Source organism: Pteropus medius, unplaced genomic scaffold (assembly GCF_902729225.1).
Source record: "Pteropus medius unplaced genomic scaffold, Ma_sr-lr_union100, whole genome shotgun sequence".
NCBI classification, from domain to species: Eukaryota; Metazoa; Chordata; class Mammalia; order Chiroptera; family Pteropodidae; genus Pteropus; species Pteropus medius.
The window spans coordinates 5,073,351-5,098,695 of record NW_024348304.1 but is presented as its reverse complement, the minus strand read 5'-3'; the positions used below and the strand labels follow the sequence as shown (position 1 = coordinate 5,098,695).

Here is a 25,345-nt window from a genome sequence, read left to right as displayed (position 1 = left end):
TGGCCGCCGGGCGCGCACGCGCACTTGCGGTCGCGTGTTGGCCGCTAGGGCAGAGTCGGGTGTGAGGGAGCAGGAGCTGTCGCGAGCGTTAGCCTGTTAGCTATGGCGAGCCTGCGGTGCCAGGCCGAGCAGGAGCCGCTCTTAGGCCACCGCACACCCGGAAGCAGGTGAGCGGATGTGGGGAGAAGGCCCCCTCAGTCTTCTGTGCTGTTGGGGCTGGCCCCTTTCCCGGCGTCAGCCGCACAAGGCAGGAGGCGGGGTGCCAGTGGGGCTGGTCGCGCGAGAGGAGGAGGTGAACTCTCACCGCGAGAAAGAGTATCCGTGAGCCGGGAGTTCTGGTGAAGATGTTAGGGAGACACAAACTGCAGCAACTTCCAAAGGTGCAGGCGCCAAGCCATTCTGCATTTGGCCCGTTACAGAGCTGAGCATTTTACGCAGAGCATTTTACGCATTTCACAAAATTCTGAGTTATGGTTTTAATTGATAACTGAAGACGCCGCTCTTAGTATTAACCTAATTGCCTCATTCTTGGTTAGCAAATAAACCTGCCTAAAATGGGTTCGTCTTTGTCCTATGCCAAATATATAAAGACTAATGTCTTTTAGCAGTTAAGGGATGAAGTGTATTTTGACCCTTTTATAATTGTTTATTTTGATTTTAATTTATTGACAGTAATTCGGAATTGTTTGTCTCACTACGCAATTACGTATTTTTGCTTTTAGGGAAAAGGAGTTAAGTATCATTTTAGTTGAAACTAATGGTATCATATAAATTGATATTTATATGATACCATTAGTTTACTTAAGCTGGCCACGGACCATGTTAATTTTTGTTCATTTGTACCACTTAAGCACCAAATCTTTATTTTAACCACTTGAAACTCTTTGGAAATGTATTTCTCTGGTCCCCAAATTACTAAACAATATATATGATGTAATTTTATCTATATTTTATTTTGGGATCATTACAGTTAATATCGAAATAACCTTGTAATAGAGTGATGTCCTCGGCCTATTGATGCAGTTTGGACTATTTGCTTCTATACTAATTTTTTATACACTGCTATACTTTTTAAGTTTTATATCTGCTTATTAGCTTTTCTGTCTCTTCTGTTCTGGCATACTGTCCCTCATCACGTTTTTGTTATCCGTTGACAACCCCTGTTTTTGTTACTATCAACAACAGCCTCTCTTCTCCCAGCTTTATTTTGGGGTTTCTAGTATGCTGTTGCTTTGAAAACCATATATAAGCTTAATGGAATTGTGTGTAGTTAGAGCATGGAAGTTTAACTAAGGGTTAAAAATCTCTCCTATTTTTTATAGAATGGCATATATAGTGTTAAGTACTTAATATATGTTATATCAGGAACTAATTTTATATACCTGACACATAGTAGATCTAATAAATGTTAAAATGTTATCTCTCTTCTTTTTTTCCTCTACCACTCCCAATCACATCACATTTGGGGGAAAAAAAAATATTTTGGAGACTAATTTGACTCTAAGGTCTATCTTAGAAAATAATCTTGGAACATAAGAAGGTATTTTGTCTGTTTTGCTTGTCTTAATTATTTTAAAACATAATTGTCACATCAAGGTAAATTTGTTAACTCTGTAGGCATATGCGAAAATGTGATGCATATACACCCTCACGTATATCACCTGACAGAGGTAGGATGTCTGGTTAATATACTTGCCCTTACTCCAGGTCACAGGCCTGTGGAAAGATCAACGCAGTCTGGAGGGGCCTTGGTCTCTCTCTGGTCCACTATTAGAACCCATGTTGCAGCAAAGACAAATGTTCCAGGAGGTCTCAGCCTAGGAATGCCTTAGATCTCATCAAACCTTCCTTGTGTCACTTCTACATTAATTTTGCTGAAATTACACAGCCAAAATATCTTCCTGCAGCAAAGTTAATTTGCTCTCATCAAACAGAACATGTCATATGATGACAGGAATCACCTTTAATATTTAGTAGTTGTGTATCCCACCTATGGGAGATTTTATAGCTAGTTTATTTATTCATATATACCTTTATTCATTTTGCTGGTTTAACAAATTTCAACACTCTGGAATAATAATTTATAACATGCCAACAATAGCAAAATATTTGGCTTGGAAAACGTTTTGCCCTGTTAAATTACCTTGTGTCTCCCAAGTTTCCTTGTACCATGATACATGAATGCCACCCATGGAAATTCAAAGAAATAATGCTTATTTATAGTGAATTAGTACAGCAAAAACCAATACTAGTAAATTATAGATATCATATCATTTTCATGGCTTTAGAGAAAATAGAAGTGTGCCACAGAAAGATTTGCATATAATGATAACTACTTTTTTATACTACTTTTTTCTTCTTTACACCTAGAGAATGGGATATTATAGAAACTGAGGAGCATTATAAAAGCCGATGGAGATCTATTAGGATTCTGTATCTTACTATGTTTCTCAGCAGTGTAGGTAAGTATTAGAAATTGGATAATTTTAAAAATTCATATAAAATATATTTTAACATTTAATTTTTAAGTTACTTTTATTGTGGTAAAAAACATATAACTTAAAAGTTACCATCTTAACCATTTCTGAGATCAGAGGTCTTTGTATGTCTACATAGTTGTATAACCAATTTCCAGAATTTGTTCATCCTGCAAAACTGAAACTCTTCACCCATTAAACAACTCATCGCCCTCCCCTTCCAGCCCCTGGCAACCACCATTCTACTTTGTTTCTATGAATTTGAGTACTCTAGATACTTCGTATAAATGGAATCATATAGTATTTTTCTTTTTATGATTCATTTATTTCATTTAGCATAACGTCCTCAAGGTTTATCCATGTTATAGTATGTGTCAGAATTCCCCACCTTTAAAGGCTGAATAATATTCCTTTGTATATGTTGTAGGAGAGGAGAAACATTTTCTCTACCTTCTTAGGTTCTGTAGCTGGGCCTGCAAATTAAGCCGACAAAAGACAGATCAACAGGAGAAAAGGATACAGATTTATTTAGATGTTAATATTTTTACATAACACAGGGGGCTTCATAGAACAGCGAAAACCCCAAAGAAATGTTTACACTCAGGGCTTATATGCCATTTCAACAAAGGGCAATAATTGTGAATAAGTAGGTAAAGGAAAGAGGTTTGGGCTTCTAGGGCTGGTAAACTGTGGGAAAGTAACTAGGAAATATATGGAGAAACTAATTGAAGTTATTGTAGTAAGGTTTGTATATACTCATCTCAGCATGGACTCATCTCCAGTGAAGAATGTTCGCTTCTTCCTGGGAAAGCACTTTTCTCAGGGGAAGTTTATGCTCAGTTTTTAGGCAGCAAGTGGGAGTACAGAGAGCCATTTCTGCATCTGTTGTTAGTTGCCATCGGCTCAAAATGATCACTGTGTCAGTGCAGCATATTTTGGGGGGGCACGTTCTGATCCCCTTCAGTATGTATCACATTTTGTTTATCTATTCATCTGTTGATGAACACTTGGGTTGCTTCTACCTCTTGTCTCTTATGAATAGCGTCTGTGAACATGGGTGAGCAAGTATCTCTTCAACATTCTGCTTTCAATTCTTTTGGGTATATACCCAGAAGTGGAATTGCTAGATCATATGATAATCCTATTTTTAATTTTTTGAGGAACCGCTCTACTGTTTTCCATAGCTGCTGCACTATTAGATTCCACCAACGGTCAGGGTTCAAATTTTCCCACATCCTCACCAGCTCTTATATTTATTTAATAGTAATTATCCTAATGGGCGTGAGGTGGCATCTCATTGTGGTTTCAATTTATATATCCCTGATAATTAGTAATGGGCATCTTTTCATGTGCATATTGGCTATTTGTGTATCTTCTGTGGAGAAATGTCTATTCAAGTTCTTTGTCACTTTTTAATCAGGTGGTTGTGTTTTTGTTGTTGAGTTGTAGAAGTTCTTTATATATTCTGGATATTAACCTCTTACCAGATATTTCATTTCAAATATTTTTTACTATCTGAGGACTCTTTTTTTCACTGCTGATTGTGTCCTTAGATTCGTATAAGTTTTAAATTTTGATGTAGTCCAATTTATCTATTTTTTCTTTTATTGCCTGTGAACCTCATTTAATTTTTATATTGACACATTACATACAATTAGTAAAGTGCAAGAATCTTAATTTGTATAGCTCAATGTATTTTAATCTATTAACATTACTTATAAAAATGTAGTTTCTACAAAGTAAAACTTCATGAGGAAAAATTTTTTAATAAGAACTGTAATTATGTTAAAATGATAAGGCATGAAAATATACGGGAATTACCGATACTGTGCTAGTTTTTAAAGGAATGTTTAAGGGAATCATTCTTTTTCCCCTCAAGCCTAGTCTGTAGGCACTAATTTTACAAGCGGTTTCTTTCCCTGAGACAGATTTAGTGAAGGTCATTTTACTAAATTGTTTTCCAAATCCCTTCTATTTACTCCAGTCACCTGCTTGTTCTCTTTCACTTACCAGTCTTGTTCATAATTCAACACTGAGTAAAAGTACATTTTAAATAAAGCTAAAACTAAAGAAAACTACAAACGAAAAGAATATTTTCAACCATACTTTGTAACACAATTTCACCTTGGACTGTGTATCTGTTAGGATGCCTTCCACAAATAACAGGGAAAAAATGTTGATTCGAATTGGCAGAAACAGTAATTTATTTTTTCTTATGGGATAGCGATAGTAGGACAACCTCAGGTAAAGTTCACTGGGGCTTTGGCTCTGTTACTCAGTAACTGTTTTGGTTTTGCCCTCATCTACACAGTGGCTTCATTTTTAGGCTGTAGCAAGATTGAAGCAGTAGTTCTAGGTGTCACATCTATTCAAGATAACTTACTGATCGAAATTGACTTTTTTTCTTAAACCTCCACCGAGTTCTTTCTCAGAGGTCTCCAGATAGGCGCCCCCACCACTTTACTTCTCACTGGTCAGAACTCGGCTACTTGTCAGTTTCTAAATTCATCATCTGCTAGGGATAATGGAATTAACTCTGATTGAATTTCAGACCACTCAGGATTTACTTTTTTGGGATTTGGGGTAGAGACAGTTTCCCCTAAAGCCTATGGCTTTGTGGAGGAGTGATGGATACCTTAATAAAATTAGGGTTCTGTCGGGAAGGAGGAAGGGGACAAATGTTTAGGTAGCAATTTCTGCAATAGACTGTTTTCATTTAAAATATTTTTAATTTTAACATATACAATTATCTTAAATTATAAGTAGTCATTTTAAATTTAATGGCAAAAAAGGAAAATTATTTTAAATAGATTTTAATTGGCATGTTAACCATTTTGCTTATTTACAGGATTGTGAAATTACAGCTTTGATTTTAAATATTAGTTGACTCAGTCTTTTTTTCATCAGTGTATCAATTCAAAATACACTAAAACGAAACTAATTATTATTTTTTAAAATAGGCTTTATAAAAGGGATGAACCTGCTACAACATGTATGAACCTTGAAAACCTTATGCTAAGAAAGAAACTAGGCACAAAAGACCACATATTATGTGACTCTGTTCATATGAAATTTCCAAAATAGGAAAATCCATAGGGATAGAATGTAGATTAGTAGTTGCTTAGGTCTGGTGTGGGATTGAATGGAAGGTGGCAGAGTAATAGCTAAAGGACCCCGAGTTTCTTTTTGAGGTCACTGAAATGTCCTAAAATTGACGTTGGTGACGGTTACACATATTTGTGATTATACTAAACATCATCGAATTGTATACTTTAAATAGATAAATCGTACGACATGCGAATTATAGCTTCATAAAGCTGTTTTTTAGAATTTTGATTGGACGTGCCTAAATTTAAAATTGACAAATAGCATTGGGGTTTATTATTACAGTTCTCAAGCAATAAAGGCTAGCAGAAATAATGAATATTCTTTCAAAGTAAAGCCATCTTGAAGTATCCTGGTTCTTTATAGCCACTGCCCCCTTTAAGTGATCATTTTCTTTCTTCCTAGTCTTTCTTTCTTCCTAGCTCTTCCCTACAGTCAGTTATCTCTCCCAAATACAGATTAGAGGTCTAGCACTTCCTTTATAACAAAGTGGCCTTTCCTCCATTCATTTCTGCTATAAAAACTTAAAGCTTTCAGTAAGTTCCACTTATAGTAAAAGCATGTGAGGAAGGAGAAATAGCTCCTCTGCTTTTATTATATTAGTTATGGCCAACGACTATAAACTATATATTTTCAAGCCTTTAATATTTATTTTTCTTCTGATTACTAAAACCCCAAGACTTGATAAATTACAGTTTTTGGGGGCATAAATTTGTAAATTTAGAATAGCATTTTAAAATTCATGCTATAGTTTAAAAAACTGTATCTATAAATACTGTGAAATTATTGTAAGTATAAATAACAGTTTGCCTCTTTACAGGATTTTCTATTGTAATAATGTGTATATGGCCATATCTCCAAAAGGTTTGTACACTTCAATTTCTTCTTCCCTTAAGTAGCTGTTATAGTAGTAACTCTTATGTATTTAAGAGTTTTTTAGAGTCTCTTAGGTTTCTCTGATTTAATTTTTACTAGAATAACTTGAGATGATAATTCCTCAGAAGAGGCTTATATCATATGCCTTACTGTGCAAACCAGAGCACTCTTGAAGTAAAAGCAGTGCTATACCCGGAAAACAGGGTTATACTTGGAAATTCCCAGGCGAGTGCACATGTGGGGTCACTTACTTATTAGCCACTTTCACATCCCATCATTACCCCCTCCCTAATAAAAAGAAAACTAAGAGAAGAAAAAACTAGATTTAGTGCCACATTTGCATTGCTATTTAAAAATTAATTTAAAAAATTATATCACATGAAATTACTACCCATGACACTAAAAATTCTTTCCATACTGGCAGAGTTATTGAAATTGAAATAGAAAACAATTCTAGAGCAACATCTTCTTGCTAAAAATACATTTGCATGTATCACAGTTCTTTTGATTACTATGGTCCCTGTATCTAGTCTGTTTAACCTCAAAATTCTCAAAATAAAGTCAGCACAAAAATTGAATTTTGAAAAGGTACACTCCTTTGTCCAGATATTTGAAAGCTCTTCAAAGGTAAATTTATTGATTTTATGAACTTATAACTAGTTCTTTGGTAAAACAAATGTAACATTTCCACTAAAAAACTTATCAATTATTGTTCTCAAGTCATTTGATAATGATATTTAGAGTTCACTGTGTGCCAGGCACACTACTGTAGCTTTTACCTAAATCATCTGTTGATTTTCACAATGACCCTGTCAAATGGTTATCACTGTTTGATGAGTGAAGAAACTCAGACTCAGAGAAGTTAGGTAGGTTGCCCAAGGTCACACAGCTAGAAAATGGCAAAGCAAAGCCTATCTGAAACCAAAATTTGACTGTTAACCACAGTGCTATGTTACCTAGTACCTTAAAATTTTTAATTCTTAATTTAAGGCTACTATCTCTTTGATGAATCTCTATTACCAAATATTACTTAGCCTAAAAGCCATCTGTGAGAAAGATAAAAAGCTAGGTCAGAAAACCCACAAAAAAACAATAACTGGTAAATTGTCTGTCCGAAAGGAATTTGGCACTACTTTGAATCTCTGAATTGTACTTCTGGCCCTAGCTGATAGACAGCCATCAGCTGAGTGATTCCTTAGGCTGTGTTGCTCAGAGATACGATTTGATTTCCAGGAAGACTCATATTCTTAAACCCAAATTTTGAATTGGAATGGTAGGTTGTAGATCCAGGGAGTGACAGTAGGAATACTCATGCATGAGTTACAATAAAACATAATAATAAAACTGACATGTTAGTAAAACAATATATTTAAAAATACTAGTTTTTTAATATTGTGTAGGTAACATTCATTGAGTGCATACCATATGCTGACATGGCCCTAAGTCCTATACATGCTTTGGCTTCAATAATTCTCCTAACAACTCTGTCAAGTTATCCTCATGTTACACATAAGGAACTAAAACATGCTGTTTTGTTTTTTTTCCCCAGCCACTCAAATACAGGATTTTTCAGAACCAGACAAATAGAACCTGGTTTGGAAATACCTTGATGCCAGCAACTGTGTTTACTCATTTCTATATCCCTATATCCCTATGACTGCACAATAATCTATAAATAGTTGAGGAGGCTTGGAACACCCATATTCATACTTTAGCTCCCAAAGTAAGGCATTAAGATTTCTATAACTTTGACTTTGTCAATATTAACGTGTCAAGAAGAATGTTTTGAGATACAATATCACACACTTTGGGGTTTTTTTTGTTTGTTTGTTTTAAGAAGATAAAGATCCAACTTTCACTGAAGTGGGCAAAACCAAACAAGTTTACAGATAATAACCATTCAATATATGTGGGTAAAGTCTGAAAATAAGTGTGGGTGTGGGTGAGAGAGAGAGACAGACAGAGACAGACAGACATAACAGACACACAGACACAGATAGACATGGAGAATTGGGGTATTGCTTATCTAGACTAAAGAGATCCTGGAAGACTTTCCAAAATCAGTTATACCTGAGCTTAAGTTTTGAAGGCCTACAGAAGTTGGTCACCTGAAGGAAAGGTAGGGGCCGGGGAGTAGGAGGTTAGGAAGGCATTGCTGGTGGAAGGGGCAATAGAGGAATCTGTGCAAAGGAGTAGAGGCAAAGAAGTTAGCTCATTTTGGAAACTACACAGTTCAGTGTGGCTAGAAGTTAGAACTGGGGCGACGGAGCATACAGAGAGATGAAGTTAGAGAGGAGAGACAGTGGCCAGCTTCTGAGTTATTTTTTTATAACAGTCAGTTTAGATTGTATCCTGAAAACAATATGATAGAAATCAGTAGAGGTAGCCAGAGGATCAGAAATGCGATACTGTTATTATTATGAGAAAGAGAAATGCACACGAGCACAAGTAAGCAGTTTAGTTACTGAAGTTGATACCTTCTGTTGTAGAACCTATATCTCTCAACCCATTTTACTTTCCTGTTACAATTCTAGCAGAATTCTAGCAGATTCCAGTTTTCCAATCTCTGTAAAGAATAATATCTAATTAAAATAAGTTTCCAGTGGTCTCCCAACAAATACTGTTACAGCCATCGCTGCCTTTGTCATCAGCGTCTGTGTCCTTTGCTATCTCTGTGTATGAAGCCTCAAAGATTTGACACTGCCCTTAAACTTCAACACCTAAAGATTTCTTCTACTCGAGAAGGCAACTCAGATAGGAAACCAAAGCCCCCAATTCAAATGCAGCATCCAATTCAACGAATGAAACATCCTATGAAGCTGGTGATGTAATTCAAGAAAACAACAATGGATACAACACAAATCAACATAGTGTATTAAAAATCCTGTGTTATAAAAGCTCATTGGAGAGATGGAACAATCAAAATAAAGAGTGCATTTCAAATTTAAAAAAAGCTCACTTCTGCCCATGAAACAGACACTTGATTATGATCCATTTATATCTTGAGAGCACACTTTCATCCTTTTGCTTTCAAACACTACACATTTAACATTAAAATTGAGATTCTACTGCTGTTTTGAAAGTTAATTTTTAAAATTTAAATGACATGAATTATATGTTTTATATTTTAATAGAGAAAGCAAAGGGAGCTAAATAAGGTAAAAAATTAAAACCAGAGTACCTAAAATATTTTTAAGATTAGAACTTTGAATATTATATATCATTATCCTTATTTACTCTTATTTTTCATCCCCCACAAGCAAAAATGTACCTAAATTTCTGCTTTAAGCTATTTAAATATATATTTAGAGGAGAGAAGACCATGGCCCTTCTTAAGTTCTACCAATTAACCTATATGTTTAAGTTTATTTCCTAAGGTTTAATGGTTCTTATTTCTTCAAATTACTATAGAGCCTATCATATTTTTAAAAATCCGATTTATTCCATAGTCCTTTTGTAAGTTAAAATTTTCTGTTTTCTAAAAGTAATTCATTTCTGAATTTTAATCATTTGGTTCTCCCTTCAACATTCATCATGATATATAAACACTTTTTAAGTGGTAAAATCCTGAATTGTCTATGTTAAAAGGAAGAATTAGAAATAAGTTTAATAAGAGAATCAGTCGTCTTTCAGAATTTGTGTTTTGTCTTCTTTATGCATTTGACTATTGTGCCCAGTTTAAAAAGTTACAATGCGAATGACTTTTTAGCTTATAGAATAGCATAAGTTTAAATAATTTACTTTATAAGAATTAAAGAATGACATTATTTTTGTTACTGTTATATATTTAATGTGATTATCTTTATAACAAGATTTTTATAAACGAGATATATCCATAATCATTTCAAAAGATGAAGCTTCTCAAGCATTTTTCTTTGCGTATAGTGAATTGTTATCACATTTAATTGTAATGTCAGAAGTTCGAATCCCTTATTTTAAATAATCTGTCACAAAACTTTTATGTTAGTATTTTTTTTTAATACAAAATGTTACATAGTCAGAAAAAATGTATTTAGGTTTAAAATTTTACTCATCTTAGATAGCAATTCATAAAGCATTGCATTTTTTCTGCAGGTTGATCCAACAGCTGATGCATATTTTTTGGGCTGGGTTATTGCTTCATTTAGCGTTGGCCAAATGGTAGCTTCACCTATATTTGGTTTGTGGTCTAATCATAGACCAAGAAAAGAACCTGTTATTGTCTCCATCGTTATTTCGGTGGTAGCCAACTGCCTCTATGCGTATGTCCACATCCCAGCTTCTCATAATAAATACTACATGTTGATTGCTCGCGGATTGGCGGGATTTGGAGCAGGTAATGTGTACGTATGTGTTTGGTTGTGTCAGATTCACATTCATCCTGACACTTATGGCCCAGTCTTACCTGGTGGTCATCCATCCCTTCTCAATGTCTTATCTCACGGTTCTGTATAGATCTTTGATTACAGACAGACTCACATCTTCCTATCATTTTTACCTCCACTCATGATCTTGCCGTCACCTATAGTTTCTCTTTTCTGTTCCTATCATTCATCCTTCAAGACTTAATTCAAGTTCCACATAGTCTTTGAAACTTTCTTAGGCTACCCTGCCCCTTGCTTATATACTGTTTTGCACTGTTTTCATCCTGCATCTTTAATCAGACAGTAAACTTTTTTGTAGAGTCAATTTATGACTTTTAAAAAATTTTCTGTGGCCCCCAGAAAAGTCTCTTGCACAATGCTCAATTAATTTTTTTGAGTTAAATTGTTAGTAGATCTCTTTTTGTTTCTTCTATTACAGGACCAAGCATGCAGAGTTTGTGACATCTTTTAAAAACAGATGTAGCAGTCAGTAGTATGCATTCACTCAATGCTTTCTCAGTATTTAATGATGAAAAAGTTTAACATTCTCGTAATGCTATTCTTTCATTCATTCAAATATTAAACTGTTTTCATATTACTAAAAGTAACTTTTTCTATTTATTGATGCATTTGCTCAGTATACATGGTTTGTATGATCATAAAGAGGAAGCAGTGACTATACTATAGGTTAATATTTCTTCTGTACAAAGCCAAATTAAGTTGAATTTTATAAACTAAAGGATATTTCTTTTACTGCTGTGTCTTTTCTTAGGAAATATAGCAGTTGTTAGGTCATACATTGCTGGTGCGACTTCCCTTCAGGAAAGAACAAGCTCCATGGCAAACACAAGTGCTTGTCAAGCATTAGGGTTTATTCTAGGTCCAGGTAGGTGTTTTCCACTTGTCATTACTTGAATTTCAATTTGGAAAGCTTTGGACATTCAAATGTTAAATGAAATCTAAGTATAAAACCTCACAATTGAAGGGAAAGGGAGGGGAACTAAAATTTTTTGATTCAGTGATGAGTCTATGCTCTTTGTTAACTCATGCCCTCTGGGACTAACCCAACTCATAGAGAATCTAAGTAAATTATCCAGAGTCAGCCAGATAATAAATGGGAAATCTGAGGTTCTGATTCCAAAGCATACATTCTGTGAAATAATCATTTAGCTTGATAACTCTTTGTTCTTTTTCCATTTATTAGAAACAAAAATTTTTCGACTGAAGGATTTAAAGAAAATTATAGGAAATTCTTTACCCTTTGCCCATACCTTTAAGACTTTTCTAACGTTGAAGAAAATGAAAGAGTTTTAAAAACACTATTTTCTTCCTCTTCCAAAGCTTTCATCTTTTAGCTGAATATAAAAAAAAAAGTCATGATATTTAATATTTCCCCAAAGCCAGTTAATTTTTTTGGTGAATAGAGAAATTAGTAATTTTTATGCCTAGAATAATATTGAAAAACCATATATTATGGCTCATGCATTGAATATTGAAGTTGTGGATACCATCAGTTTGAATCCAACCCAGTTTTCTTGATTATTAACACCCCACCCCCACCTGTTTCCATTACTTCTTCTAGTTAGCCCAGAAAAAGCTCAACAGAAGAGAATCTAATTCATGATTCACCAATATCTAATATTTCATTTTACTATTCTGGAGTAAAATATAAGCACAAATGTAAAATAATTAGATCTACTGTCATATTATGAAATACATGAGACCATAGTCTGTTTCTTTTTTGTTTACCACTCTACTCTCAGTATCTAGTACAGTATCTGGTATAGACTTGGGTTCTCAGTAAATACTCTCACCACCTCAAAAAGTATTTTGAAGATAACCCCATTTAAACATTTCATATTATAGATGAGGAAATGTAAGCCTGAAATGATGATTTTTTCCAATAATAACGTATCAACAAGCACTGACATATACTGAGTGTTTACTGTGTGCCAGGTGCTGTTCTAAGTGCTTTAGGTGCAGCATCTTACTTAATCTTCACACTAAGGTAACATGTAAATCATTGAAAGAGCCAGATATACAATCTAAATCAGGACAGCAAACCACTATTCTTCCAATCTTGATTTTTGCTGCAAATCTAAAATTTAAAAATTAAATATATATAAATACTATATACATAGTAATATTTTAAAATATTTACTTAAGCCATGGCATTTTATTTCTCACAATGAAATTACTTTTAAAATTTACTTATAGAAGAAAGTGTATAATTTAAATTTTGTATGGAGATTTTTTTTTAAAAAAAGTTATTGACAGGTTAATTTAGATGTAATCCTTTGTGAATTCATGTACATCAGTGTTTCACAACTGTTTTTTTTTTTAAAATTATTGATCCCTAAAGGAGCTTTTAGACATTTTTTCCCTAACCACTCCATCCCATGAATTTTTAATACCATAGATCTACTGTATATCTTTTATGTACTGTTTGCATATCCTTGCTTTATGTAGAAAAAAAGTTTGCCATCCCCCAGAAAGTTTTCTTCCCTTTGTTGAGATGTGTGATATAGATGATTCCATCATGTTACTTCTAATTTTGTGATAAATGTCTTTCACATTTTTTAAGCCTGTGCCTCTCATATAATTCATCTGTATACATTTTAATAAGTTTTTCAGACCTGTTTTGCACTCATCGGAGAGAAGGGCGTGACATGGGAGACTATAAAGCTGCAGATCAACATGTATACAGCACCAGTTTTACTTGGTGCCTTCTTGGGAGTTTTAAATATTCTTCTGATCCTTACTATATTAAGGTAATCAGAAATGATAAAACAACATTTGTAGATTGTGAAATTAAATAAGCATTATCATTGTTGGAATTATTCATATGAAGTCTTTATTTGGTTTTATAGCTATAGTTCTGTTCATATTTTTGATCAGCTAATGTATCTAATACTCCTACTTGAAATAATAAGACAGTCTGATAAATGAGAACAGATTGTAAGTTCTTTGAAGATTCAAAGTTTGGTTTTGATTTACTAACTATAGGTTTCTAAGTAGGAAAATGTCATGAATGCAGCATTTTAAGTAGATTAATAATTAGTATCAACCTTAAATACAAAAATTATTTTAAATATATTTTATAGATCAGAAGAAATTTTATAAATGTACAGAAATTTTGTTATTTTATATTTCTTTGGAGTGCTTTAACCAAGAATCCAAAAACATTTATAACCAGTGTTTAAAATCACTGGAAAACTTTAAACACTGAGTAAGGTAAATCACATATGCTTTTGGATGAATTTAGGTTTCTTTTCATTTTATGTGATAATATAATAATCATGACTTCTGTCTTTTAAATTTTATTGGTTATATCTCATTGGTAATAATTACATTAGAAGCCAGTAAAAGAAACTATCAGAATGTGAAAAAATAGAAGGCTAGTAATAAATTTGAGGCTTTTCTTTATTATACTAAGGCTTTCATGGATACAATATTTATCTTTTTCTTTTTAAGAGAACATCGCGTGGATGACTCAGGACGACAGTATAAAAATATTAATTTTGAAGAAGGTACTGTTAACCTGTTTGACTAAATTACTATAACATTATCAAAGTGTTTCTAATGATTCTGTCTGGTATTAGACTTTGCCTCTGAGAATAATAGAAGGTGATTGAGAGAAGATCTTCAAAGTTGAAAGTTACCTAAATTGATTTTTTTTTTTTTTTTTTTTAAGGCATACTGATATCAGTTATTTGCTGTTCACAATTGGCAGGGTTAAATCACTTTGTCTTGTTTTCAAAGAGGCAATATCTAAAGCCAGGTTTTTTGGGTATTTTTTTGTGATTAAAAAGGGAAGTCATGACCCCGTATGTTTAGTGTCCAAGGGACTTAATTGCCCCCAAGTATAGCAGACTATTTCCAAATCTCATTTATTATTGGAGAAAGAACTTCCTCTCAGGGATCCTGAGATATAAAAGCAGGTATTATTATGACAAAAATTATAGAAACTCACTGTGTCTTAGGAAAGTCACCATCTGCCCCCTGCTGCTGCTACACATACACATAAAGATAGCATAAATGAACACATTCTTGAATTACTTACGTGGCTTACTTTGATTAATTGGGTAAATTATAAAATAGCATGATGGATGTATAGAAGTAGATTTAAATGGCTTCACATTTCTCAGTTATATCAGGAATAGCTTATACTAAGTTTGTAGCTTAACTGCATAGTTCAGGATAATTCAGTATATTCACCTTGCCCTCCTAATTTATAAAAAGCATAACAAAGAAAACATATTTCTTTGCAAAAATAAAATGACAATATAAGGACTTTTAAAAAATGTGGTAATAACAAAGACATTTACTAATAATTTCACATACGTTTAAATTCAAAATATATATTTACTGAAGTGAATCATAACTGAGAACTGACTTAATAAACTGTTTGAGGTCTTCATGAAATCCTCATAAATGTAAGATTTTAGATAAGGTAGGTAAAAAACCTGCAAATGAAATGTAAAGCAAATGTATTTAGTATGAGGTCATTTTATAGAATTCTATAAAATACATTCTTATTTTGTTTTGAGACACAGCAAATAGATAATTGTAGTATTTCCTATAGATTACAGAATTGAAGTGTATCTCCTGGGAAGAAAAGTTACTTTTAAATGCCATTTAAAATAAATTCTGTTACTTTTAAACTGTGTAGACATCTAAAAATGAGTTTAAATGTTTAGTCATAGAATTTGCTACCTGTAATTTCTACAGTATTTCAGGTCATGCGTAGGTAACGCAGCCTTTCTCCTGCTCCCTACAGCAAGCACAGAGGAAGTGCAGGTTCCCCAGGGGAATGTTGACCACCTCAGCGTTGTGACCATCAATGTTCTGTTTTTCACCGCCATGTTTGTGTTTGCCGTTTTTGAAACGTAAGTTTTATTCTGTCTTCATCTAAATTAGATTATGTAAAATCTGTATTTCTTAATGCAATATAATCAGGCATATAGATGTTCTCAAAAACTATATGACATTTTTCTTGTCAAATGTATATAAATTTTATGTTTTTTTAACTTGAATGTGGATAATTGTAATCTTACTGTTCTTATCTTCCTTATAAAGGAATCTGTTTCACTAGCCTTTCTCCCTTTCTTCTTATTTTCATAATTATAAAACTTTAATTTGTCATGATTAAACTTAAAGCTATATAACTCGCTACATATGTATATGTGTAGCGAGTCACTGTGTCTTAGGAAAGTCACCATCTGCCCCCTGCTGCTGCTACACATACACATAAAGATAGCATAAATGAACACATTCTTGAATTACTTACGTGGCTTACTTTGATTAATTGGGTAAATTATAAAATAGCATGATGGATGTATAGAAGTAGATTTAAATGGCTTCACATTTCTCAGTTATATCAGGAATAGCTTATACTAAGTTTGTAGCTTAACTGCATAGTTCAGGATAATTCAGTATATTCACCTTGCCCTCCTAATTTGTATATGGGTTTCCATCTGGCAGTTTTAACTGTTTAAGCCCTGACCCGGAACACAATAGTGTGAGATATCACAAACTCTGTATGGTTTGTTGACCTTGATGGCTTTTATTTTTAAAATACTTTTTTGTTATAAAAATAGTGCATTTCTTTGTAAATATTCCAAACACTACAACTGTATTTCCACACTCACTCCTTTCCTTAGAGGTAACTATTGCTAATACTTGAGTGTGTAGTTTTTCGAACATTTTTTCCTATGCCAGTATCGAGGTGTGTATGTGTGTATATTAAACCAGCATAGAACATATATGATCATTTGACAACATAGTTTATTCCCTTATTAATACATTTTAACGCCAGTATATGTAGATTTGCTTGATTTTTAATTTTTTAAAAAATTATTGAGATATATGAAAGTTTCAGTTCATTCTAATTTTGGGGTATTTTGAAATTGTAAAATATAACATAAAATTTAGCATCTTAACTATCTTTAATTGTGCAGTTCATTGGCATTTAGTACATTCACAATGTTGTGCAGCCATTACCACTATCCATTTCCAGAACCTTTTCATGTAAGTGGAATCATAAAACATTTATCCTTTCATGTCTTGCTCACCACTATCCATTTCCAGAACCTATTCATCATTCCAAACAGAAGCTCTACACCTATTAAACAATAGGACACCGGCCCATGGTGACCCCTCTTCTACTTTCTCTATGAATTTGCCTTTTCTAGGTTCCTCATGTAAGTGGAATCATAAAACATTTATTCTTTCATGTCTTGCTTTATTTCAGTTAGCATGATGTTTCCAAGATTCATCTATGTTGTAGCATGTTTCAGAATTTCATACCTTTTTGGTACATGTATATGTATATATACCAATTTTGTTTATCCAGTCATCTGTCGATGCACATTTGGGTTATTTCCACCTTTGGCTATTGTGAATAATACCGTGATGAACATTGGTGTACAAGTATCTGTTTGAGCTTTCAGTTTTTTTGCTTATATATCCAGAAGTGGAATTGCTGGATCATATGGTAATTCTATGTTTAACTATTTCCCACATCAGCTCTTCTGATTTTAAAATTTTTTAAATGGTAATGTTCTTTTTTTAAGAATGAATATTTTAAATATATTCAATTCCATTTTATAGTCAGTTAACATAAGGAGATACAAAGTAGGAAAAGAAGCTTGGCAAGGAAGGAGAGAGTCATATGAAGGAAGAGAGACATTCAGAGGAAGGGAGGAAAATATATACATTCAAAGATAGGGATGAAAGGGATTGAAGAAGAGAAAAAAAATCCCATAATATTATACTACCTAATAGCAGTAACATTATTTTATTGAAAAGAGACAAATTTAAACCAAAATATAACTACGATTACTTAGTTATATTACAATGTAGTTTTGGTTGGTTTTATTTTCCTGTTTTTCAAACTTTTTGCAGTGTGGATATATTACTTTTATAATTAAATATTAAAAAATGAAAATACAAACAGCCAAAAGCACATATGTAACAACAGTATATCCTTAAAGTGTGTTAAAATTTTTGTTTATGTAGATCTGGTATTGTTTAAAAGATGCAAATTCTTGAATGGGTCCATATCATTATTAAAACTTCTATTTCAGATTTCAGTGACAATGACTATGATTTTAAATAAAATAAGAATAATTTCTTTTTTTGTTTTCTCTTAGCAACGTTACTCAATTAACAATGGATATGTATGCCTGGACGCGAGAACAAGCTGTATTATATGGTGGAATAATGCTTGCTGCTTTTGGAGTCCAGGCAATTATTGTTTTCTTGGGGATTAAATTACTTTCTGAAAAGTAAGTTATCTGTCTTTGGTTTTGTTTCATGTCTGTTTTTTAAAAACGAAACATGAAACAGTTAACAATGTAAATGAATGTGCTGGTAAAATAATTTAAGGCTTTTCTCTCATTATTAGTTTTAGTCTTTGAATGTTAGCAAACAGATTTAAAATTTATCAAAGGAGAATATTTCTATACCATGGCATATTCTTTAGTAAAGCAAGATATTTTACAAAGTGAATAATTGTATTCTAATGTAGCATTTGTATTTTATGTTTTATTTAAAGTATTTCTAAAAGTGTATGTCTTAAAACATTGTTCTGCTGCATGGTAATATATGGTAAGCAACAAAAAAGATTCAATGATAAGTCTGGAAAATTCTGGTTAAAATCACCAAACTTCTTTACTCTAAAAACTCTAAATCTTCAATCTATACATACTATATTACCATCATGAAAACTACAGTATGTGACATTTCAGGAAGTTATTTGTAACTTTGACCACAGGACATTTTTTAAAGAGGCATTTTGTCAAAGTATAACTGTAAAGAACACATTTGGGGGGAAATGCCTATATAAAATTAAGTTCATCCATATAGTCTGGGGTGAGACATTAGTAGATCATTTTAGACAGTTTTAATTTAATTATTCCTAAGATACTTTAATAGTACTTTAGAACTTTAAAGTTCTAAAATCAATTAACAAATATTGAGTCTGTGTATATAAGGTTAGGTGCTGTGGGGGACACTATGAAGATTCCTGTTCTTATAGAGCCAAGTAGGAGCCCAACATATAGACAGAGACATAGATTCATATTCAAAGTTAAATAGTAAATTCATTACATTTTGCTACAGAAGTAGAGCAGTCATGCTGATAGGCATTCTTACAACTCGTATAATTCCATACCTTCAAAGACCTTATATTCTATTGGGGGAAAAGCCAATAAACACAAATACAAAGTCAGGTGTTGATAAGTACTATTTAGGAGGGTAGAGCAGAGAAAGAGAACGGCGTGGCTGAGCAGGGTTGGGAGAGACGGGAAGTGTTATTTTGATAGAGTGTCCAAGGAAGGCATGCTCTAGGAAGTTACATCGAAGCAAAGACCTCAGTGAAATCAGAAAACAGCCTTGTAATGGCCTGGAACTCTCCTCCCCAAGAAGACTGAGCTTTGCATGTTTAAGAAACAATCAGGAAGAAAAATTTGGCCAGAGCAGAAAGAAATAGCAAATGGGAGATCAGGTTGGAAAGATGTGAAGCCTTGTAGGTATTCTGAGGGTGATGGGAAGTATTTGGGGTTTTTTGTTTGTTTTAGGAAGCCTTGGGTCTTGTTTATATGTTTCACTTTTTATTATGGAGAATTTCTGACATATACAGGGATGCAGAGAGCATCAAGCACTGAATCTCTAATATCCGTTACCCAGCTTCAACAATGATAAACCCTTGGATAATCTTCATTCATCTGTACCTCCACACTCCCTGTCATAGACCTGAACTATTTTGAAGTTGACCCCAGACATCATTTTATGTCTTCCATAAGTATTTCAGTATGTATCTCTAAAAGTTAATGATGACAGCATTATCATACCTTTAAAAAAATGTCATTTCTAAATATCAAATATCCACCCAGTATTCAGATTTTCTCCACTGTTGCAGATGTTTTTCTTTTTTGTTGTTGTTGTTCCACTTGACTCAAATTCTTAAGTTTCTTTAGTCTCTCTTAATATATAGGCTTCCCCCTCCCCCCACCTCTCATTGCACAATGCTGGTATTTTAATTCTATCATTCCTTTATTTATTTGCTGGAATACTTTCTATAAAGAGAACCTTCCTATCACCAACTATTTGGTAATCTTGAGGTACAGATTGTACAGGAAAGGCATGGTGATTCCTTTTATTAACTGATTTTCTTTTTAAAGAATTGGTTCCTTTAGCATCCTCTAAGTGACCAAAAGTATTTTATTTTAATACAGTGTGAATTCATAGATTATAACATTTTTATGTGTTTCATTCCATTGCCATTACTATTGTTTTTGGTGTTCACATTGTCACGTTTGGGGCCAGCTTCTTCAAATTGGCTTTGAGTCCTTTTTATCATGACCTAGTAGTCACTGATAGCTTCTGTGCTCTCTTGTATGACAAGATGCCCAGGCTCTATTATATATTTTCTGTCTCAGCCAGTTGTTAGAGAAGTTCCTTTTAATGGGAAATTATATTTAGCATTCATATTAATTGGAATATCACCAAAAATATCAATATATTTTATAGCTTTTAAAATTATAAAAGTAATGAATCTGTTGTTTCATTTTTAAATTAGAGTTTCTGTTCTTCAACAGGATTGGCGAGCGTGCTCTTCTACTAGGAGGACTCGTCGTTGTATGGGTTGGCTTCTTTATCTTGTTACCTTGGGGAAATCAATTTCCCAAAATACAGTGGGAAGGTATAGCCATACATAATTCTATAATGTCAGCTCTTATATTCATCTAAAATTCACAAGTGATACACTGTACTAATTTTGCTTTTGCAGATTTACATAATAATTCAATCCCTAATACCACATTTGGGGAAATTATTATTACTCTTTGGAGGTCTCCAAGAGAAGATCATGGTGAGGAACCAACTGGTTGTCCAGCTGAACAAGCCTGGTGCCTGTACACCCCCATGATCCATCTGGCCCAGTTCCTCACATCAGTTGTGCTAATTGGAATAGGCTATGCATCTTGCCATGTTATGTCCTATTCATTATATTCAAAAATCCTGGGACCAAAACCTCAGGTGAGTCAGTTACCCTGGCATTGCTATTATGTGAAATATACATGTAAGTGCTCACATCTTGTGCTATCATCCTCTGTTTTCACACAGACTGTTTTGGGGGATTTTTATCATATTCAGCATTTCAAATTTTTTTAAAAACCCATAACTTTTGTAAAGTACTAACAGTACGTATCTGAAATTTAACTAAAAGTACTCTAACTTAGAACTCAAGAGATCTCTTGAACAAAGAAATTATGAGTGCAGAATCTTTTTCAAAGAAAAAATGTCTGAAGCATAAAGTTTTGAAACTCATTCTTAAGCTAGACAACGGTTAGGAAACCAAAATTGATAGGCAAATTTGAATCTAGGCCTCATTTCTTCTGGCCTTGAGGACAATTACAAAAAGATGAAAACACAACAGTCTTAAAGTATACAGCAGCTATGTATTTTTTAAAATTAGTTTTATAAGCATTCCATATTCATTATATAAAAATTAGAATACAGAAGCAAAATGGAGAATAAGAATACTACCTATTCTTTTAAGCAGTTGTTTAGTATTCTATTCATCAAACATACCATAATTTATTGAATTCACCACTGATGGTTGTTTTCAATTTGGGGATATTGAAAGTAATTATGCACTGCACGTTCTTGGGAAGAGTGTTTGGGTCACAGTTTTGGGTTTTTGGAGGAGTGGCATGTTGTTCAGTGAAAGGTGGCACAGTGCAGTCAGCCAAATAATGTCTTCACATCTCTTGGATGAGTTACTTGAATTTTCTGAGCTTCAGCTTCCACATTTGTTAAATGGGGATAACACCATTCAGATATACTTGTGAACATTGGAAACAATATATGGAAAGCACCTAACAGTGTTTGGAAGGTAGCAAGTACAAAATAAAGGTTAGCTTTAAAAGGTAAATTAATAAATTATATTGTTCCCAGGGCTTCAGCAGCCATTACGTTTATCCCTTTTCACTTTATTTTTTCCTAACTTGGCTCTATCCAATAAGACTGTTGTTCACTATAGCTGTATTTATAGAGAGGCATTTTATATTTAATTCACAAATAAGAGATGAAAAGTGATTCCTTTGAGTTTCCCATAGATTAGTAATAGCGGCATCATCTTTGTTTTTAAAATGACTAAACCTGAATTGAATATCCATCTGCTCTTTCCCCTCCCTGTCCCACAGGGCGTGTACATGGGCTGGTTAACAGCATCTGGAAGTGCAGCACGGATTCTCGGACCCGTGTTCATCAGCCAAGTGTACACTTCTTGGGGCCCACGATGGGCATTCAGTCTCATCTGTGGAATAGTGGCGCTCGCCATTATACTCCTGGGAGTGGTTTACAAAAGACTCATTGCCTTTTCTGTAAGGCATGGAAGGATTCAAGAGTAACATAGCCAAGAATGTGATGAAAACTACTTGTTGTGGGAGACTGCTTTACTCAGGCTCTGCTAGACAACTGCTATGAGTCACTTTCCAAAAGTCAGGCTTTGGATACTGTGTTTGAAATAATAAGAACATGTATGGAATAACACAGGGAATGCGTGGATAGTAAGATAATATAAAAACACTTTAGCTCATAATTTCTTTATCTCAGAAAAGAAATATTCTTCATTTAATACCTCTGGGGGTTGCATGAACTCAACGATAGAATGGACAGTGGTCTATAAATATGAAATTGTACCCTTAAACTACAGAAGTGTCATTTAAAATAATAAGAATATCTATGCAGGGGAACCATAAGGAGAGTTCTGTATGCATTACCTATAACAGAAGGAAATTAATATCACTATTAATTTTTCCACTTACCATGCCTGCCATCCTACCTTATTTTTAATGCTACACCTTCTGTCTTATCTAAGTAACCACTAAGTTAATAGACGAGTACAAATGATGCAGTATTTGAGTAATAAAGAGGATTAAGAGATCAATATGGATTTCACTACCTTTAGTAGGGCTAACTACTTTTTTCTTTCAAGTGCTAGTACATAATTCACTTTAGAAACATAAGCCAGGTATGTGTTATTGTATACACATACTGAACAGCAAACTTATAATTACTGGCATTTTAAAATCCTTTAAATTCTAGAGAAAAACTTCTACTTTGTTTACTTTTCTCGTCTCAGTAGTGACAGGGTAGACACAACAGTTTCAGTTTATGTCTGCATAGTTATTTGGAACTGCAAAATTTTACATTTGGATGAGCCATGGCAGCCCCAATATAGTCAGGCTAATAAACAGTTGAGGCAAATGGCTTTAATCTAACCATTTACTGAATTTACTTGAGTCTCTGGTCTCTATGTGTACGTCTCTACCTCCACCTAAGCTGAATGCTGATGAAAGGAACTAGTATAGAAGTATGATTATAGATAATGTTACCAAAAAAAACCAAAAATATGTCTACTTTTCCAAATGTTTTCTACTCTGAGTTATAAACATTTTCAAGCCTGAGAGTAAAGACTATTATCTGCACTTTATACTAAGTTTGTTATACTTTTTTTTTTTGACTGGAAACAAATTTATTTCTCACGGTTCTGGGAGGCTAGACGTCCAAGGATCAAGGTGTTGGCAGAGTTGGTTTCTAAGGAGGCCTCTCTCCTGGACTTGTAGATGGGTATCTTCTTGTGTCTTTTGATTTTTTCCTAGCTTTATTGAAATGTAATTGACATGTAACATTATGTAAGTTTAAGGTATGCAAAGTGTTGATTTGATACACTTATATATTGCAGAATGATTACCACCACAGCATTAGCTAACACTTTTATCCCATCACTTAATTACCATTTCCTTTTTGTGGTGAGACTATTTAAGATCTATTCTCTTAGCAACTTTTAAGTATATAGTACAGTATTATTAGCTACAATCACCATACTATACTTTAGATCCCTGCATCTTATTCATCTCATAGCAGGAAATTTGTATTCTTTGACTGACATTTTCACATTTCTTCCATCCCCTAAACCCCTGGAAACTGTCATTCTACTCTCTGCCTCTAATAGTTCAGCTGTTTTAGATTTCACATACAAGTGACATCTTACCTAGCATAATGCGTCAGAGTCTATCCATGCTGCCACAAATGGCAAGATCTCCTTTCTAGTGGCTGAATAATATTCTTACACACACACACGCACACAGAGACAAACAGGTGTGAGGTGGTATTTCATTATGGGTTGATTTGCATTTTCCCCAGGATTAGTAATGTGGACGACCTTTTTACGTACCTGTTGGCCATTTGTATGTCTTCTTTTCTCTGGATAAATGTCTATTCAGATCCTCTGTCCACTTTTTTATCCCTTTTTTTTTTCTCCTACTGGAGTTTGCTAGACTCAAGTCCAACTCCTGCAGCTTTAATAGAAGACTTAATCTGACAGAAATCATCCTACAATTACATTTTAGAGATTGTTTTCACTTTTCTCCACCTCCCTAACAAGACTCTGCTTCAGTTAGATTTATTAGCATCATAGCCAGTTTTCTGGCTGTTTGGTCAAGTCCTGGGAGCCTTCTTCCCTAATGTTCTACCTTTCCTTCCTACGTCTTACAGTTTTAGGGGCACTCTAATCCTAAAGAGTAAACTCCACCCTCAGTTTAGACACTGTGCATGACAGAAATAACAATACGGGTAATGATGAAAATGATAATAGTGAACATTTATAGAGTTCTTTTCATATACCAGGTAATAGGTAATGTTTAATTCTGTTCCATAGAGTGAAGGTACTATTATGATTCCCATTTCACAAGTGAAGAAACAGAGGCACAGACAAGTTAAGGTACTTGTCTAAGTAACAGTCTGTCTTCAAAGTCCACACTCTTAACCATTATATTTTTCATAATGGGGAAAATAGCCCAGAAACTTGCAGTAGCAGTTAATTAATTGCTAATTTTAGGGTATATTAAGTTATCGTACTGGTGATTCCTATTAGCAGAAATATTTGAGAAACATAATTTGAAGTCCACTGACAGGTTTTTATCTTAGCTGAATGGTTAGCCTGTTTCCGTGTAAGAATATGACAGAAGTTTCCCAACTTCTAAAGACATAATAGTCAATAAAATTCAGATAAACTATAAGCTTGCAAAATGACTACCACCTTTTTTTGGAGAGCATTTTCTTCTCCAGGGGATTATACCAGCACACATCTTGGCACAAAGATAAAGAGGTGACATGGAGTTGAGAGAGCAGGGAGGTAGTCTGAGAAATAAAGTTAAGGACAAGTTGAATATAAATTTAAAACGATGATAGGAGACTCTACGGTATGAAAAATTGCAAAAAACAAAACAAAACCATATTTAAGAAAAGATAGTTTTGAAAACCTAAAGTTAAACTTAAAAAAGACTGTCATATTTTGTAGGGATTTATAACCACCAAGCTTCTTCATGCTACCTTGCTGAGCTTGGGTACATTTAAAATAAACTCCAGTTCGTCTAAAACTTTTCCCTTGCACAAAGTAAAATAAATCTGTATGTAATGTGTTGTTTTGGAGAGGATAAAGTGCTCATCTGCATCTGTTCAACACTTTTTTTT

The 25,345-nt window shown here is 33.7% G+C and overlaps 1 protein-coding gene across 7 annotated transcripts; it reads left to right on the top strand.

Annotated features, from left to right (window-relative positions):
* The first annotated feature begins 10 nt into the window (after nt 1–10).
* MFSD8 (major facilitator superfamily domain containing 8) lies at nt 11–23,303 on the top strand. Of its 7 annotated transcripts, none has more exons than XM_039879576.1 (12): nt 12–167; nt 2,371–2,462; nt 6,403–6,446; nt 10,533–10,773; nt 11,574–11,687; nt 13,428–13,572; nt 14,276–14,331; nt 15,582–15,690; nt 17,956–18,090; nt 20,404–20,507; nt 20,595–20,842; nt 22,012–23,303. In XM_039879576.1, exons 1-12 carry the CDS (start codon nt 103–105, stop codon nt 22,216–22,218), a joined length of 1,560 nt encoding a protein of 519 aa, XP_039735510.1. In that variant the 5' UTR covers nt 12–102; the 3' UTR covers nt 22,219–23,303. The 7 variants fall into 7 exon arrangements, with proteins under 7 accessions (XP_039735517.1, XP_039735510.1, XP_039735513.1 ...); XM_039879579.1 differs by lacking the exon at nt 6,403–6,446 and adding an exon at nt 8,008–8,181 and having other exon boundaries at nt 110–167; XM_039879578.1 differs by lacking the exon at nt 12–167 and adding an exon at nt 177–292.
* The last annotated feature ends 2,042 nt before the right edge of the window (nt 23,304–25,345 follow it).

What these genes read in the sequence shown, in the direction of transcription:
- MFSD8 (XM_039879576.1), top strand. Translation starts at nt 103, where the DNA reads ATGGCGAGCCTGCGGTGCCAGGCCGAGCAGGAGCCGCTCTTAGGCCAC. An exon ending in TATGTTTCTCAGCAGTGTAG is followed by an intron (nt 2,463 to 6,402) that starts GTAAGTATTAGA and finishes GCCTCTTTACAG; the next exon opens with GATTTTCTATTGTAATAATG. An exon ending in ATTGGCGGGATTTGGAGCAG is followed by an intron (nt 10,774 to 11,573) that starts GTAATGTGTACG and finishes GTCTTTTCTTAG; the next exon opens with GAAATATAGCAGTTGTTAGG.